The sequence below is a fragment of the Coregonus lavaretus genome, assembly GCF_964263955.1.
Source record: "Coregonus lavaretus genome assembly, chromosome: 31".
Taxonomy (NCBI): Eukaryota; Metazoa; Chordata; class Actinopteri; order Salmoniformes; family Salmonidae; genus Coregonus; species Coregonus lavaretus.
The window spans coordinates 24,341,779-24,357,157 of NC_140018.1; the positions used below are offsets into that span (position 1 = coordinate 24,341,779).

General features: G+C 41.9%; 2 protein-coding genes across 2 annotated transcripts; one reads left to right on the plus strand and one right to left on the minus strand.

Annotated features, from left to right (window-relative positions):
- Positions 1-3,714: 3,714 nt before the first annotated feature.
- Positions 3,715-8,608, plus strand: hsf2 (heat shock transcription factor 2). The gene is made up of 11 exons (XM_084149005.1): positions 3,715-3,905; positions 4,414-4,522; positions 4,611-4,738; positions 4,848-4,972; positions 5,078-5,153; positions 5,320-5,381; positions 5,477-5,558; positions 5,851-5,960; positions 6,051-6,305; positions 6,483-6,585; positions 6,900-8,608. Exons 1-11 carry the CDS (start codon positions 3,813-3,815, stop codon positions 7,248-7,250), a joined length of 1,494 nt encoding a protein of 497 aa, XP_084005131.1. The 5' UTR covers positions 3,715-3,812; the 3' UTR covers positions 7,251-8,608.
- serinc1 (serine incorporator 1) lies at positions 8,605-12,763 on the minus strand. The gene is made up of 10 exons (XM_084149006.1): positions 12,655-12,763; positions 11,483-11,644; positions 10,546-10,739; positions 10,326-10,405; positions 10,088-10,225; positions 9,768-9,937; positions 9,545-9,635; positions 9,295-9,439; positions 8,935-9,159; positions 8,605-8,783 (listed from the first exon to the last, which is right to left on the minus strand). The coding sequence occupies exons 1-10, from the start codon at positions 12,691-12,693 to the stop codon at positions 8,645-8,647; spliced, it is 1,383 nt and encodes a 460-aa protein (XP_084005132.1). The 5' UTR covers positions 12,694-12,763; the 3' UTR covers positions 8,605-8,644.
- Between the last annotated feature and the right edge of the window lie 2,616 nt (positions 12,764-15,379).

Genomic DNA, 15,379 nt, shown 5'->3' on the forward strand with positions numbered 1-15,379 from the left:
TAGCATTTTGCAAAAGAAACATGATTATTTGTCTCTCTGAAATGAAACCATCAAGTTATAGATTTTAAACAAATACATGTCTGTCATTGAACAACCCCATGCCATGATTAGATCTTGAAAAAACTCACCAATCTCTTTCATAATTTCTTTAAACAATAAAAGCTAAATTACCAAAATTTCTGAAAATGGATATACAGTGCATTCAGAAAGTATTCAGACCCCCTGACTTTTTCCACATTTTGTTACGTTACAGCCTTATTTTAAAATGGATTAAATAAATAACATCCTCATCAATCTACACACAATACCCTATAATGACAAAGCAAAAACCCGTTTATATAAATTTTTGCAAATGTAGAAAAAAATGCAATATATGAAATACCTTATTTACATAAGTATTCAGACACTTTGCTATGAGACTCGAAATTGAGCTCAGGTGCATCCTGTTTCCATTGATCATCCTTGAGATGTTTCTACAATTTGATTGGAGTCCACCTGTGGTAAATTCAATTGATTGGACATGATTTGGAAAGGCACACACCTGTCTATATAAGGTCCCACAGTTGACAGTGCATGTCAAAGCAAAAACAAAGCCATGAGGTCGAAGGAATTGTCCGTAGAGCTCCGAGATAGGATTGTGTCGAAGCAAAGATCTGGGGAAGGGTACCAAAAAATGTCTGCAGCTTTGAAGGTCCCCAAGAACACAGTGGCCTCCATCATTCTTAAATGGAAGAAGTTTGGAACCACCAAGACTCTTCCTAGAGCTGGCTGCCCGGCCAAACTGAGCAATCGGGGGAGAAGGGCCTTGGTAAGGGAGGTGACAGTGCTCCAGAGTTCCTCTGGAGATGGGAGAAACTTCCAGAAGGACAACCACCTCTGCAGCACTCCACCAATCAGGCCTTTATGGTAGAGTGGCCAGACGAAAGCCACTCCTCAGTAAATGACACATGACAGCCCACTTGGAGTTTGCCAAAAGGCACCTAAAGGACTCTCGGACCATGAGAAACAAGATTCTCTGGTCTGATGCAACCAAGATTGAACTCTTTGGCCTGAATGCAAGCGTCACGTCTGGAGGAAACCTGGCACCATCCCTACAGTGAAGCATGGTGGTGGCAGCATCATGCTGCTGGGATGTTTTTCAGCGGCAGGGACTGGGAGACTAGTCACAATCGAGGGAAAGATGAACGGAGCAAAGTACAGAGAGATCCTTGATGAAAACCTGCTCCAGAGCGCTCAGGACCTCAGACGGGGGCGAAGGTTCACCTTCCAGCAGGACAATGACCCTAAGCACACAGCCAAGACAACGCAGGAGTGGCTTCTGGACAAGTCTCTGAATGTCCTTGAGTGGCCCAGCCAGAGCCCGGACTTGAACCTGATGGAACATCTCTGGAGAAACCTGAAAATAGCTGTGCAGCGACGCTCCCCATCCAATCTGACAGAGCTTGAGAGGATCTGCAGAGAAGAATGGTAGAAACTCCCCAAATACAGGTGTGCCAAGCTTGTAGCGTCATACCCAAGAAGACTTGAGCCTGTAATCGCTGCCAAAGGTGCTTCAGCAAAGTACTGAGTAAAGGGTCTGAATACTTATGTAAATGTGATATTTCATTGTTACATTAGTAATACATTTGCAAAATTTTCAAAAAACTTGTTTTTGCTTTGACATTATGGGGTATTGTGTATAGACTGATGAGGGGGGAAATAACAATATATTTTAGAATAAGGCTGTAACGTAACAAAATGTGGGAAAGGTCAAGGGGTCTGAATACTTTCCAAATGCACTGTATAGCGTTTTGGAATGAAACTCTTCATATAAACGCAGGCCTGAATAAAAGTCGCTGTAAAAAATATAGATGTAGACCAAGTCATATACAGTAGCCAACTCCTTTTGGAACACTGTAAGCATCCTACATGGATCAGTTCACAGCCAAATCTATATTTTCCTATGGCATTAATACCTTACAAGTCAGATAGGAAGGGTCAGATAAGAAGGGTGTCACTTCTGATTGGCCAGTATGTTAAAGTCTTTCACGACATTCATACACAAAGTCAAACCAAATTAATCTTTCGAATTAGCCCTTTAACAATGCTGCCACCAAGTGAGACATACATCCCCTTCAGACCTAGCCATACATACTGTATTTGCTGTTGCTACACCTACTCTCCAGCATTTGGAAGTTTTTCAACTGTGGCATGGCTATTGTCAAATATAAGAAGAAGCAACTTACATTACAGCAGCACCATCCTGTTTAAATATATTAATGTTCAAGGCTTAAGCAGTATTTTACATCTATCCAGGACAATTGTAAATATGGCACTTAGCTTACTTACCTGTACTATACAATGAAAGGCAGAATGTCACCTGCCTTACTTTAATGTGCTGTGATTTTTGCCTTTCCTATAATCTCTCTGTCTCAGAATCAAAGAATGTTCTAATTAGTGCCATTTGAAAGGACTTCATGACGTCTTTTGATGTAATATTACCGTCTGTCCCAATTAGCTGTGCACTTGTCAACCTCATTTTGTTATGATGTCTGAATGTTAAAAGAGGCATGCACTGTTGGCAACATAGATCTTTCTGCAAAATGTCCCCCTCTCTGTGTAGTATGTTAGCCTACTTAGTGTATGTTGTTAAGCCACAGAGGGAAAAAAACACTTAAATTAAGTGTATGTACAGGTTTGTGTGATTAATACAGTACCATATCATTAAATGTTCTTCTTGTGAAGCATTGGATTCTTACACATTTGCATGAATCCCTCTGAAGAATGAAAAAAAAAATCGAACGAAAAGATACCTAGATCACAATAGTGTACTTTTTATGTCAAATGAGAAATGTCCTCCCTCTATTGGGAATAAATGACATCCTTGCTTATCTGTTTCACAGAGCAGGGAGTTTTGGCCAACCAACCCCACACATTGTTTCTGCTGTACTCTAGCTGCACTAAAGCAGGTAGGTAGTCAACAGTGGCCCTCTCAACCTGTGGAGGGAAATGGTTTTACTTAACCCCTGAACTATCCTTTTATGGCTTTTTCCCCTTTATGGCTTTTTCCACTGAGATGACTATAAAAGTAAATAGTTTTTTTCTCTCAATTTTTTCAGGACATTTTGTCCTGAACATTGCAAATATTCCAGATATTCCAGAAATGTAATGAATGATCCAGATCAATTGAAATGTAATCTTAATTTCACTTCAGTACTTTGATAATTGCTATACTTGTATTTGTGTTAGACCATTATGCAGTAAATAGTTGAATGAAAGCAAACTGTAAGATGAAAACAAACACATAGGAGCAGAAATCTGAGAAATATCTTAAGTAGGAAACTATCCTAAAAATGTTACATGGTACCTGTAGTGAGTAAACTTGAGGGGTGACAAGGTTATGCTAAGGACTATGGTGCCATTATTCGCTTTAGGTTGGAATTTACATGATCTAAGGCTGACACCTAGTGGCAAGACACAGAATGACTCGTCAATCGAATGTAAACAAATCTAGGTAAGTAGGGTTACCTAGCTATGAGCATCCTCCCATGCCAGCTGACTCAAGAGATATCAATATCTGTGTGAAAACATTTTCAGTTGCTTTAAAGCATTTCACAGAAAAAAATGCTAACAAATTTCAGCAACAATTTGCAAATTGCAAATTGAGCCATGCTTCTACGTTACACGTGATAAACATTACGTAAGTCAACGTTCAACCAATCAGCTTCTGCTCTTCAAACAGGAAGTTGTATGCATGTTTACGAGGTTATTTTCTTCTCAGCGAATTGCTTTTTTCATCCCAAAAAGGCATCTTTCCACCTTCAGTTTGCAAAATGAAACAAAACTCCAATGTTCCAGCCTTCCTCACCAAGCTTTGGACTCTTGTGGAGGATTCTGATACAAATGAATTTATTTGTTGGAGTCAGGTAAAGTCAATTGCCCCGCTGAGCGTACCAGCCTGGCAGAGCTAGCTAGCGAGTTAGCGCTAGCGCTGCAGGGTTTGAAACGAACTAGCCATCTAGCTATTTATCATCTGTGGCCTCATATACCCGAGTCATAATATTTCTGCTTAATCCTAGATGCAGGTGTCAGTAGTAGGCTTCAATAAGCATCATTTTGTTTTGCTACTGATGTCAAAGACTAATTTGCTATTGTTGTCCCTGCTGGCTAAAGCTAGCATAGTAGCCTCTCCGCTACAACCATCCCCTCCCCCCAGAAGTTAACGTTATAGATAGCTAACGTTATTTGAGTGATCTGTTTGCAAGTTGGCTAGTGTCCTTATAAGAGCACATCAATAAGCATTCAATCAGAAAATAAAGCAAGAAGTCCATGCACTGTTTAGTTCCTGAAATGTAACACAAATACATTTCCTTTAGTTTAAGTAACGTTGTTGATATAGTAGTCTCCTAACTATAATAATGTTTCGTTTTCTAGGAGGGTAACAGTTTCCTCGTCATGAACGAACAGCGATTTGCCAAGGAGATTCTTCCCAAGTTCTTCAAACACAACAACATGGCCAGCTTTGTCAGACAGCTGAATATGTGTAAGTCAGCTATTCTATAAACATAGCTGCTCAGCTGTTATATTGGAATGCCCCCTGTGCAGCTGTCTAATGGGTGGTCTCTCTGCAGATGGATTTCGCAAAGTGATGCACATCGACACAGGCATAGTGAAGCAAGAGCGTGATGGACCAATTGAATTCCAGCATCCTTATTTTAAACATGGGCAGGATGACTTGCTGGAAAACATCAAAAGAAAAGTAAGACCATCATGGGAAACAAATATATAATGGTAAACACATAAATGACCTATATCAGTAAGTAGTCAAACTGAATAAGGTAGAGGTTTAATGGGCACATTTTTTTCAGGTTTCCAATGCAAGACCAGAGGATACTAAGATCAAACAAGAAGACCTGTCCAATATTTTGGCCAGTGTTCAGAATGTTCACGGAAAACAAGAAAGCATTGATTCCCGACTCAACACACTGAAAAGGTACGCAAACTACCATGCCTTGGCAATTAAATGGTGGTAAGAAAGTAGTAGTGATGTGTTGGTTTGGAGATGGTACTATGCTGATGCTTGAATTTCTGTTTACAGAGATAATGAAGGTCTATGGAGGGAAATATCAGACCTGAGACAGAAGCACTCCCAACAGCAGCAAATCATTAAGAAGGTGCAGTAAAACATTCTTCATCCAGAATTACTTCACATATTCAGTGGAAATGGAATTGGAAACAATTTTCTCACAATAAAACAGCTTAACCATTGAATGCATAATTGGCCTTTAGGCTATAAAAGTTTAATCTAACTTTGCTTGTTGTGGTCTTTATTCATTGCAGTTGATACAATTCATTGTCACATTCGTACAAAAGAACCGGATTATGGGTTTAAAACGCAAACGGTAAGCCTTCATAGTATAGCAATTCTTCCACCGAATGACAATTTCGATTACGAAACATTATTAATACATTTTACTTCTCAATCTCCATTTTGCAGGCCTATTCTACTGAACAACAATGGAAAGAAGCCTAAATACATCCATGAAATCTACGATGAACCTCCTCTGGAGCACAACAAAGTATGTGTAGAGGTCTGAAGGGATTTACCTCCTTATGTAAGGTGTACATGGGGGTGTCCATCCATTCAGACATCACACTAATGATACTAGCAAATACACTAGATAGATATTTTTCTGGACAAGATTGAGGCAGGATCATTGCCCAGAAAAATGGCTTAAATTGTGAGAGTCAATGAAACTTGACATTGTCATGGGGGGAATTTTCCATAATATGAGTTTATAATGTTATTTCAAGAGTCTGTTTTTTCAATGGAAACTATTCTAAAGATGTATATTCTGACTCCTCTCCCAGCCCTCTGTCAGTGGTTTGAAGAACGCTGATCTTATTGATGATGTTGTCATCTGTGACATAACTGACGACGATACAGAGATCACAGAGGGCCCCTCAATATTGGATCAATCGTAAGTCAACATCTACATTTTTGTTTCATGTATATTTCCATCTGTGCCATCATCTATCCTCATGCCTGTTCTCCTCTCCTTTATTCTTAGGGATGTAGAAATAGTTGAGGTCTTCGACAGCAATACTGTGTCACAGACAGACGGCTCTGACAATACAGGACAGAACAACTCTTTGGTATTCGAACCAGAAGAGACCACCATAAGCACATATGATAGCCTTCCAACCAGCAGCGTCTTGCAGCTCAACAAACCATCAGGCTTGAGCCTGGAGGATCCCATGAAGATGATGGACTCAATCCTCAATGAGAGTGGAGCTATTTCTCAGAATATCAACCTCCTCGGCAAGTAAGTAGACTTGACTTGCTTTACCTTCGTGGTCCGTAGTTCCTGAAGAACTCGAAAAGGCTCTCTCACAATATGTCCCATATTACTGGGTAGCATTTTTGCATTACTGAAGATATATAGGCCTATTGAATTATTGTTTCAGCTTGCAGTTAATAAGAAGCATCCATGTTTTAACAGGGTTGAGCTGATGGACTACTTGGACAGCATTGACTGCAGTTTGGAAGACTTTCAGGCTATGTTGTACGGGAAGCAGTTCAGCATTGATCCAGATATTTTAGAGGTATGCTTTTCATTTTTAAATGTAACCGGGAAGTTGATAGGCCCCAGAGGTTTATGTTAATGACATTTCATAGAAAGTGTTGTTTTTATTCAGTTCTATGTTTCCTCTTCAGTCTTTCAGTTCAAATTGCATGATTTCAGCATCTGCACAGTTTAAGTGAGTCCTGTCAAACAGGCAGTACACAAATCTACAGTGAGGCTACTCATATCTGTTTACCTGGTTCCCCCTCTTTACTCAACATCAAGTCTTCCTGTCTGAATTGTCCTTTTTATTTGTGTTACTGAATTCATTTCACTCAATTATGTAATCTTCAGGAGAGTGGTGGTTCCAAAGGAAATGCAGGGCTACTATCCAAAGGAGGCAAGTCTGGCATCTCTGCAGATAAGCAGCTGGTCCAGTACACGTCCTGCCCTCTGCTGGCCTTCCTCGATGGCTGCACCCCTTTGGCCCCAGAGCCAGACAGCAGCACAGCCACAGAGCTGGGAGACAGCCTGCTGCAGCCCAGCACTGAGGTACCCACAGACCTCCTGGAGCCAGATGAGGAGCCTAGACGGAGCTCCCTGATCCGCCTGGAGCCCCTGACTGAGGCAGAGGCCACGCTTTTCTACCTGTGTGAACTCAATCCAGAGGGGGGCACCACTGACTCGACACAGCTGGAGATTTAACAAGGTTAACCAAGGAGCAGAAAAAAGACTCAAATGATTTACGGTATTTATTTCCTTGTATCTTTTGGTACATTTATGTCCACAGGTCAAAAGACATTCCATAATTTAGCTGTTGATATGGTTTCTCCACTATTTCCACTAGCAGTTGTAGGTAAACCCTGATAGAGGCTGCCATTTTGTTGTTTGTTTCACTATGTATTATTGATTTCTGTATCGATAGGTCAAATGTTTCAACGATCACAACCTTTTAATGAAAAAAAACATAAGTGCCTGCATATTTCCTTGTCTTAGAACCACAGTGCTCAGAACTTCAAATACTGTAGTCTGGTGTGTATCATAAGGTGTCATGTTATAAGACTTCTGTGATTTTGCCTATCCTGTGAGATTCACTGTTAAGCTGCACAATGACATTAAAAGAACAACAAAAGCGTCTTGTCATTCTGAATGCTTTATGTAGGTGACGGTATAATGAATAGGGACATGGTTGCCTTGGGTTACAATGTACTTTAATACATGTCGAAAGGCTAAAACTATTCTAGAGGAATGGGAGTTGACATTTTCTGCAATGTACCTTGTCAGTCTGGTAGAAACACTGAATACACATTTCAATTATGCTAAAGCACCTACAAAATAACTTATCCACTGTTTGAACATCAGTAGTTTACCTTTAGAAGATAACTAGTGCAAATCATAAGTAACACAAGGTACATAAAACTGAGGGACTTATTTGACCTATTGCAAGTTGCCCAAAATGGAAAGCTGCAGTTTAGCAATCTGGGAGGATGTTCTGAAAAGGCAAGCACAGCAACATTAAGATTTACATGATGGTAGATTAGCCTATAATATCATGCAAATGGTGCATCACATGTAACTCATTGTCACTGATGGAAATGAACCTAGGATAACAATGTTAGCTAATATCTGAAACCCTGCACTTCACCATTACATATGCATAACTTACAGTGAAGGAAAGGGTAGCATATCAAACATAAAGCAGTCTTTTCCATTTTGTAACAAATTAACTTATTTCTGAATGTCTCTTATCCAGAACCGATTACAGTTGAGAGGAAGAGTCCTTCTCCCTTTAACTGACGTCTCCCCAAGCCCCAGCAACCTTTACAATCCCAACTCTGCAAAAGTAATCCTCATTCTTTAATTTTGCAATAGGATAAAACAGTGGATAAAACACAGTGGATAACACCTATGTACTCAATACTATTGCATGCATGCAGTTGGTTAAAACCAAAAAGGGTGGGTGGGTTATCCACGGAGAATGCACATACAGAGCTCGTTCACCTTACACAATTCACGATCATGAGCAAATGATTGCGCGCCCCCCCCCCCCCCCCCCCCCCCCCCCCCCCCCCCCCCTCACACACAAATTCTTTAGATCCTCAGTCGAAGTCTCGGTTGACCAGGACCAGTGGGGCCGCCAGGGTCCACACATAAAGGGCAATGCAGATCCAGCTGGAGGAGATCTTCACCCACACAGAGGGCCACTTGCTGGTCATTGTCTCATAGCTGGAGTCAGGGCTGGGGAAATCAAAAACAAGAGACCTCTTAAAATGAGTGACCTGTGTATATGTTCACAATATCCAATACTTAGGCTGCAGACTCATTATGGCAATTGCCTAATTATCATGGTATCAGACCAGATCAACCAGGGAGAGTAAGAGATACACACCTGTACCAGTTGGTGAGGGTCATCATGATGTAGAGGGAAGCCAGGAAGAGCATGAAGTGGAAGAAGGAATAGCTGTAGGTGACCCCGTCCTTCTCGTTGTCCACTGCCCGGTTCTCGCCGTCTTCCGCGTCAAAGTTCTCAGGGTGGGGGCCATCCTCGATCAGGGCAGACTCGTCACTGGTCAGAGTCAGTTTGTTCACTTGGGTGTTGGATGAGTTGCGGATGCTAGAGGAGTGAATTGATAACATGTTATTGTCAGGGTCAATGGCAACTGCACAAAGCTGGTAAATGGTAAAATAACATTAGCAGTTCCTTATTATAGAACACTGCAGACAGTTGGAGTTTGACCTGTTTCCTTACCTTGAGTATAGAACACACATCAGGAACAGGACCAGCCCCACAATGCCCTGGGCATCCCACCACTGAACAACCGGATGGTCCTTGCCAGCTGGGGTGGTGCTGTTGAGGCCAATGATACCCAGCAAGCTTGGGTTGCATTTCCTGTCTGTAGATGGCAAAGACCAACACATTCACTCATGTTGTCTTGATGAAGAGCTAGCCACTGATTGGTGTATTGAAAAGGGAGACATTGGATCATTCAAATCCTCACCTGGCTCGTTGGTCATGGCAGACCAGGTGAGATACATTGTGTACAGAGTCACAATGGAAGACTGCAGCAACCCGGACCTTGGCTGGGACTCCTGTTGAGAAAAGGGGTGAGAGAACACAAAGATGTAAATGTCTTAGAACATATTATATAACATGAAGGTCCAGAGATGAAGGGCTACAAAGTGGAGTGTGAGGTGACATGCTGGTCCAATGCACTTCCTTACCTGAATCTGTGGCAGGATGGACATGACTGAGGCTCCCACACACAGCAGCATGTTGACACTGATGAAGGCCTTGTTCTCAGTGCAGCCGTCGGTGTGGGTGTAGTAGACATAGAACATGACCAGGGACACCACGGACAGGATGTAGTTGATGGTTGTAGCAGACAGCAGAGCTGCAGGGGAGGAATGACACTTACTGGTTATTTCTGGAGAATGGGGACAGCGGAGGTTAGAGAAGAGTAGACGCAGAGGACTGCTTTAACTCAACCTGTCACCATTTCCACAAGGTATTCTCAAAGAGAAGCTCATGTTGATTCGCATACCTGCATACCAGCAGCGAGAGTTGCCCTCTTCCATCTTCTCCACCCAGGACTCATTCCAGGAGTGGGCAAAGTCAATCAGCAGGACCAACTGGATCAGGATGAAACAAAAAGCTCCAGCCATTCCTATGTAGAACCAAACTAAGGGAGAGAAGGGCGAAGTGTGAACTACCTTCAAAGAGCTGCAGGCTACGCTAATATTTCCATGCGACAAATATATTTTAATGAAAAGGGGTGTTACCAGTTGTGAAGGCACCCTCTGGAATGAAGAATGCACCGATGGTAATGGCAGTCGCAGCAGCAAACTTGAAGAACCAAAACCTAAAAAGAAAGTATTTGAACTGTCTGACCTTTGTTTTAACTTCTTTATAAACACATACCCTTGCAGTATTATAAGCTTACTGATATCGTCATTACCCATTATTATGATTATAATAATAGACTCGCTGTGCCATTTTTACCCGTTGTGTACTGCAGCTCTAGGATCCTGGCTACTCTTGACCTTGACCATGAGGAGGGAGAAGAGCAGGAAGAACATGGCCATGCCGAAGCAGACGCGGTACACAGCCTTGTAGCCGACCAAGACATCACAGTTCACGTGACCCTCCACACCTGGGATTGATGTACCCATTCCCCCATCACAGAATCCTGGAATCTGCAAGAGCCAAGATGCACAGGTATTTAGTCAGGCGAATAAAAAATTTATAGAATTAGATGTCACTGAGCGCACAAAACATTAGGAACACCTGCTCTTCCCATGACACACTGACCAGGTGAAAGCTATGATCCCTTATTGATGTCACTTGTTAAATCCACTTCAATTAGTGTACATGATGGGGAGGAGACAGGTAAAAGAAGGATTTTTAAGTCTTGAGACATGGATTGTGTGTATGTGTGCCATTCAGAGTGAATGGGCAACACAAGATTTAAGTGCCTTTGAACTGGGTATGGTAGGTGCCAGCAGCATCGGTTTGAGTGTGTCAAGAACTGCAACGCTGCTGAGTTTTTCACACTCAACAGTTTCCCATGTGTATCAAGAATGGTCCACCACCCAAAGGACATCCAGCCAACTTGACAACTGTGGGAAGCATTGGAGTCAACATGGGCCAGCATCCCTGTGGAACGCTTTCAACACCTTGTAGATTCCAAGCCCCGACGAATTGAGGCTGTTCTGAGGGCAAAGGGGGAGGGGTGCAACTCAATATTAGGAAGGTGTATGAAAGAAGAAAAAAAATTGGGGAAAACAATGTATGCACTCACTAACTGTAAGTCGCTCTGGATAAGAGCATCTGCTAAAATGACAAATGTAAAAAAAAAAAAATGTAAAATGTGTTCCTAATGTTTTATACAGTCAGTGTAAATGTTGTATATCAAACACATAACCACAAAGTTTGGTACCTTCTTGAGTTGCTCTTCCATCCCAGGCATTAGCATGATGCATGCGATGCCCACACCCAGGAGGAGGAAGAAGGCATAGGTAAGTCGGGTGACGGTGGAGTTATTCCCGCTGGGGCAGCATCTGCACAGCAGGCAGGGGGCTGTGCCACACAGGCAGGGGATCTACAGGGAAGACAACATTATTAACTAATTAGCTAATAATACAAGCATTGAACTGATGGTGACAGAATTATGTATCTGTGTAGCTACCGCTGAATGGTTTAACAAATAGAATAACGGTACCAAGTCAATAAGGTATTCATTCATTGATAAAAGTTAATCAATCCACCTAGGGTTGACATAACACCAACAATGTTGTTTTTGATAAGTTGCTAACTACTATGGAAACCAAATCCATGCCAGGAATAGAGATCTGACCATGTCTGTTGTCAAACCTAATCAAGTGGATGTGGAAGAGAATGACCAAACAGCTAACGCCCCACTTTTAGCTTAGAACGGTTTCAGGAATAGTATTAGTTAAACTAAATAGGAAAAATACCAGACATATGCCTGTTATTGTCTAACTGAACTTAGTGTATTTTCATGACCCACATTTCGCAATTCACTACTAGGCTAACGTTAAGTGGAGACGTCATAGCTTGCTACTGTAGCTGTTATCTGACATTTGATTCTGCTTTGACCGCGACGGTGTTGAAATATTTCCAAGTACCGATAGCTAACGTTAGTTAGCTAGTTTAGCTATCAATGACAAAGTGGCTATCTAGTTAGCTTTCACGTAGTGCTAGCGTACATTGCTGTGTATCGAAAATGTAAAACGTAGACCGTAGAGAGCAATCGCTAATTTGCATAAAACAAACCCGGGGTCGAACTATCAAAACCCACATTGGTATGACGGTTGTTTGCCAAATAAAATGATAATTTTACAATAATTTGTTAATACATTGTGTTCATGTTTTGGAAAGATCATCCAGGGACAATTTATTTAATTAAAAGGCAATTCGCCAGGTCCTGACAGCTGAACAGGGAGGAACCACCCTGGCTTTCTTGTTGCGCATTGAGGCTGTAGCAGCTGAGCTAGCGAATGTATCTCGGAAGAAATAGTTGATTCGGCCCTTTTTTTTTAAATAACTGGATATGATGTCGAATTTTATTTTAATTAATTAAAGACTTACCCAACTTGCCATGGAGCACAGTCCAAGAACGGCCCCCATGATGTTTTGCTGAAATACGACTTCTCTGTGAAGAAAGATGGATGCTTCTCGTCTGTTTACCAGCTCTTCTTCTTCATCTTTGAGGTTTAACGGCGGTTGGCATCCAATAAATGATGCATTACCGCCACCTACTAGACTGGAGTATAACTCGCTTATACCTTGCTTGAAAACAAACAAATAATCAACAAATACCCTACCATCTAAACCTACACTCACAAAAAACCCACCACCCTACTCCACTATTTACATCTATCTAGTCCTACCTCAGGCCAACAGCCTGAAAGGACGGGACACCACCACTCAACACACTGTAACTCTTCTGATGTCAGGTCTCGTACACCCAAATACCTATCTGCAGCTGCCACCACAACCTCAATTTTCTGTGACTTATATTCCATCTCTGCAGTAAAGTTGATAACTATTGCTATAAGTGCTAAAAATCTAATCTTACTGAAGCATATATCACTTGTTGGCTTATCCCTTTGTACTGGTACAGATCTACTACTCACACCACTCCTCTCAGGATCCCTCCCCCTTGACCCATCTTCCTCTACTTTCTTCACTGCCTCAGCATTCGACAACTTCTGCGCTACTCTAACCCTGGAAACCTCAACCAGCCTCTCTCCTTTGAACCTTTCTGATCCCCAGCCCCATGGGTACCCCTACAATTAACACATACCACTACTTTCTCCAATGCTACACATTCCTTTGTCACATGCCCTTCTTCACACATCTATGAACCTCCCTCCTACACACTGCTGCCACATGCCCATAAGCTTAACACCTGTAACAACGTAATGTATTCGACGCAAAAGCTCGTAAGGGATAACTTTGTCAGGCAAGACTCAACATCAAAACTCAAAAGAACAGACGACTCTGTTTCTCCACTCACGCCACCCTGTCTGCAGCACACCAAACGACAAGCATCACAAGCACCTGGAATCTTTCCCTTCAGTTGGTCAACTTTCACATTTACCGCTACCCCGGTAATCACTCCTTTCAATGGCGCCCTTTTCTTGAGAGCAAAACAATTCACATCTCTTGTCCCTATTCGTTTAATGCGGAGGTCATGACCAGCAGAAACACAAACAATTATCAACAACCTTCACCGATTCCACAGCACCCAACTCTGTTTTCACCCACCCTGAAACCACAAATGGATCAGCCAAAAGGCAAGGGTCCACTTTTTCAAAAAATGTCACTCATACCGTCACGTCTCATCTTTATCCTGACCCTTGGTGCAAGCCTCAGGCTCCAAGAACTTCACTACACCTACCCTCTCTGATACTTCTCCCTCATTCACTTCCATTTCTCCTCCCATCTTCGATCTGGTGTACAGCTCACTCTGCTTACACTTTCTACCATTCTTCTTTAACAAACCATCTCCCTTTATCCCACAATTTTTAACCAATTCAAGCTCACCCTCTTCCTCCCGCTCTCTTTTTCCCTCCATTCTGCCTCTGTATTCCAAGTATACGTCTCCTTAGTATAATACTGCACTTCTCCTGACATCTTGTTGTTGCCCTCTCAAGGGGATGCCATTTTTCTTACCCGCTCATCATCGGTTTACAATCTCACTGACTTTCCCGTTTCTTTTATATGGGAAACACCCCCCCATCTATGACTCAGAAAATTGGAACATTTGTTGCTTTGATTCTGTTTGTTCTAAAAACAATGACCTCATTGTTGTTGAATTAACATTGTAACACATTGAAGGCAACAGTATCCAGGGGTGGAAATATTCCACACATTCCACTCAATTTCACTCCAACAAAGGCAGTAAATAAAATTCTGCTCCCTCTTTGCTGGATGGCTCAACCTGTTCTGTGTCAGTATGTAGTCCTATACTGAACAAAAATATAAACGTAACATGTAAAGTGCTGGTCCCATGTTTCATGAGCTGAAATAAAAGATCCCAGAAATGTTCCATTCAAAAAAAAAAACGTATTTCTCTAAAATGTTGTGCACAAATTTGTTTACATCCCTGTTAGTGAGCATTTCTCCTTTGCCAAGATAATCTATCCACCTGACAGGTGTGGCATATCAAGAAGGTGATTAAACAGTATCATTACACAGGTTTCCACTTGTGCTGGGGACAATAAAAAGCCACTAAAATGTGCAGTTGTGTCACACAACACAATGCCACAGATGGCTGCAGGAATCAGAGCTGTTGCCAGAGAATTTAATATTCATTTCTCTACCATAAGCCGTCTCCAACGGTGTTTTAAAGAATTTGGCAGTACGTCCAACCGGCCTCACAATTGCAGACCACGTGTAACAACGCCAGCCCAGGACCTCCACATCCGGCTTCTTCACCTGCGGGATCGTCTGAGACCAGCCATCCGATAAAACTGAGGAGTATTTCTGTCTGTAATAAAGCCCTTTAGTGGGGAAAAACTCATTCTGATTGGCTGGGCCTGGCTCCCAAGTGTGTGGGCCTATGCCCTCCCAGGCTCACCCATGGCTGTGCCCATGCCCAGTCATGTGAAATCCATAAATTAGGGCCTAATGAATTTTTCAATTGACTGATTTCCTTATATGAACTGTAACTCAGTAAAATTGTTGAAATTGTTGCATGTTCCATTTATATTTTGGTTCAGTATATAGTCAAGTCATTCACTTCTTGAATAGTGGATGCCAAATTTCCTATTCTTGTAGCTACTACAACACGTCCAACCAATAAAAA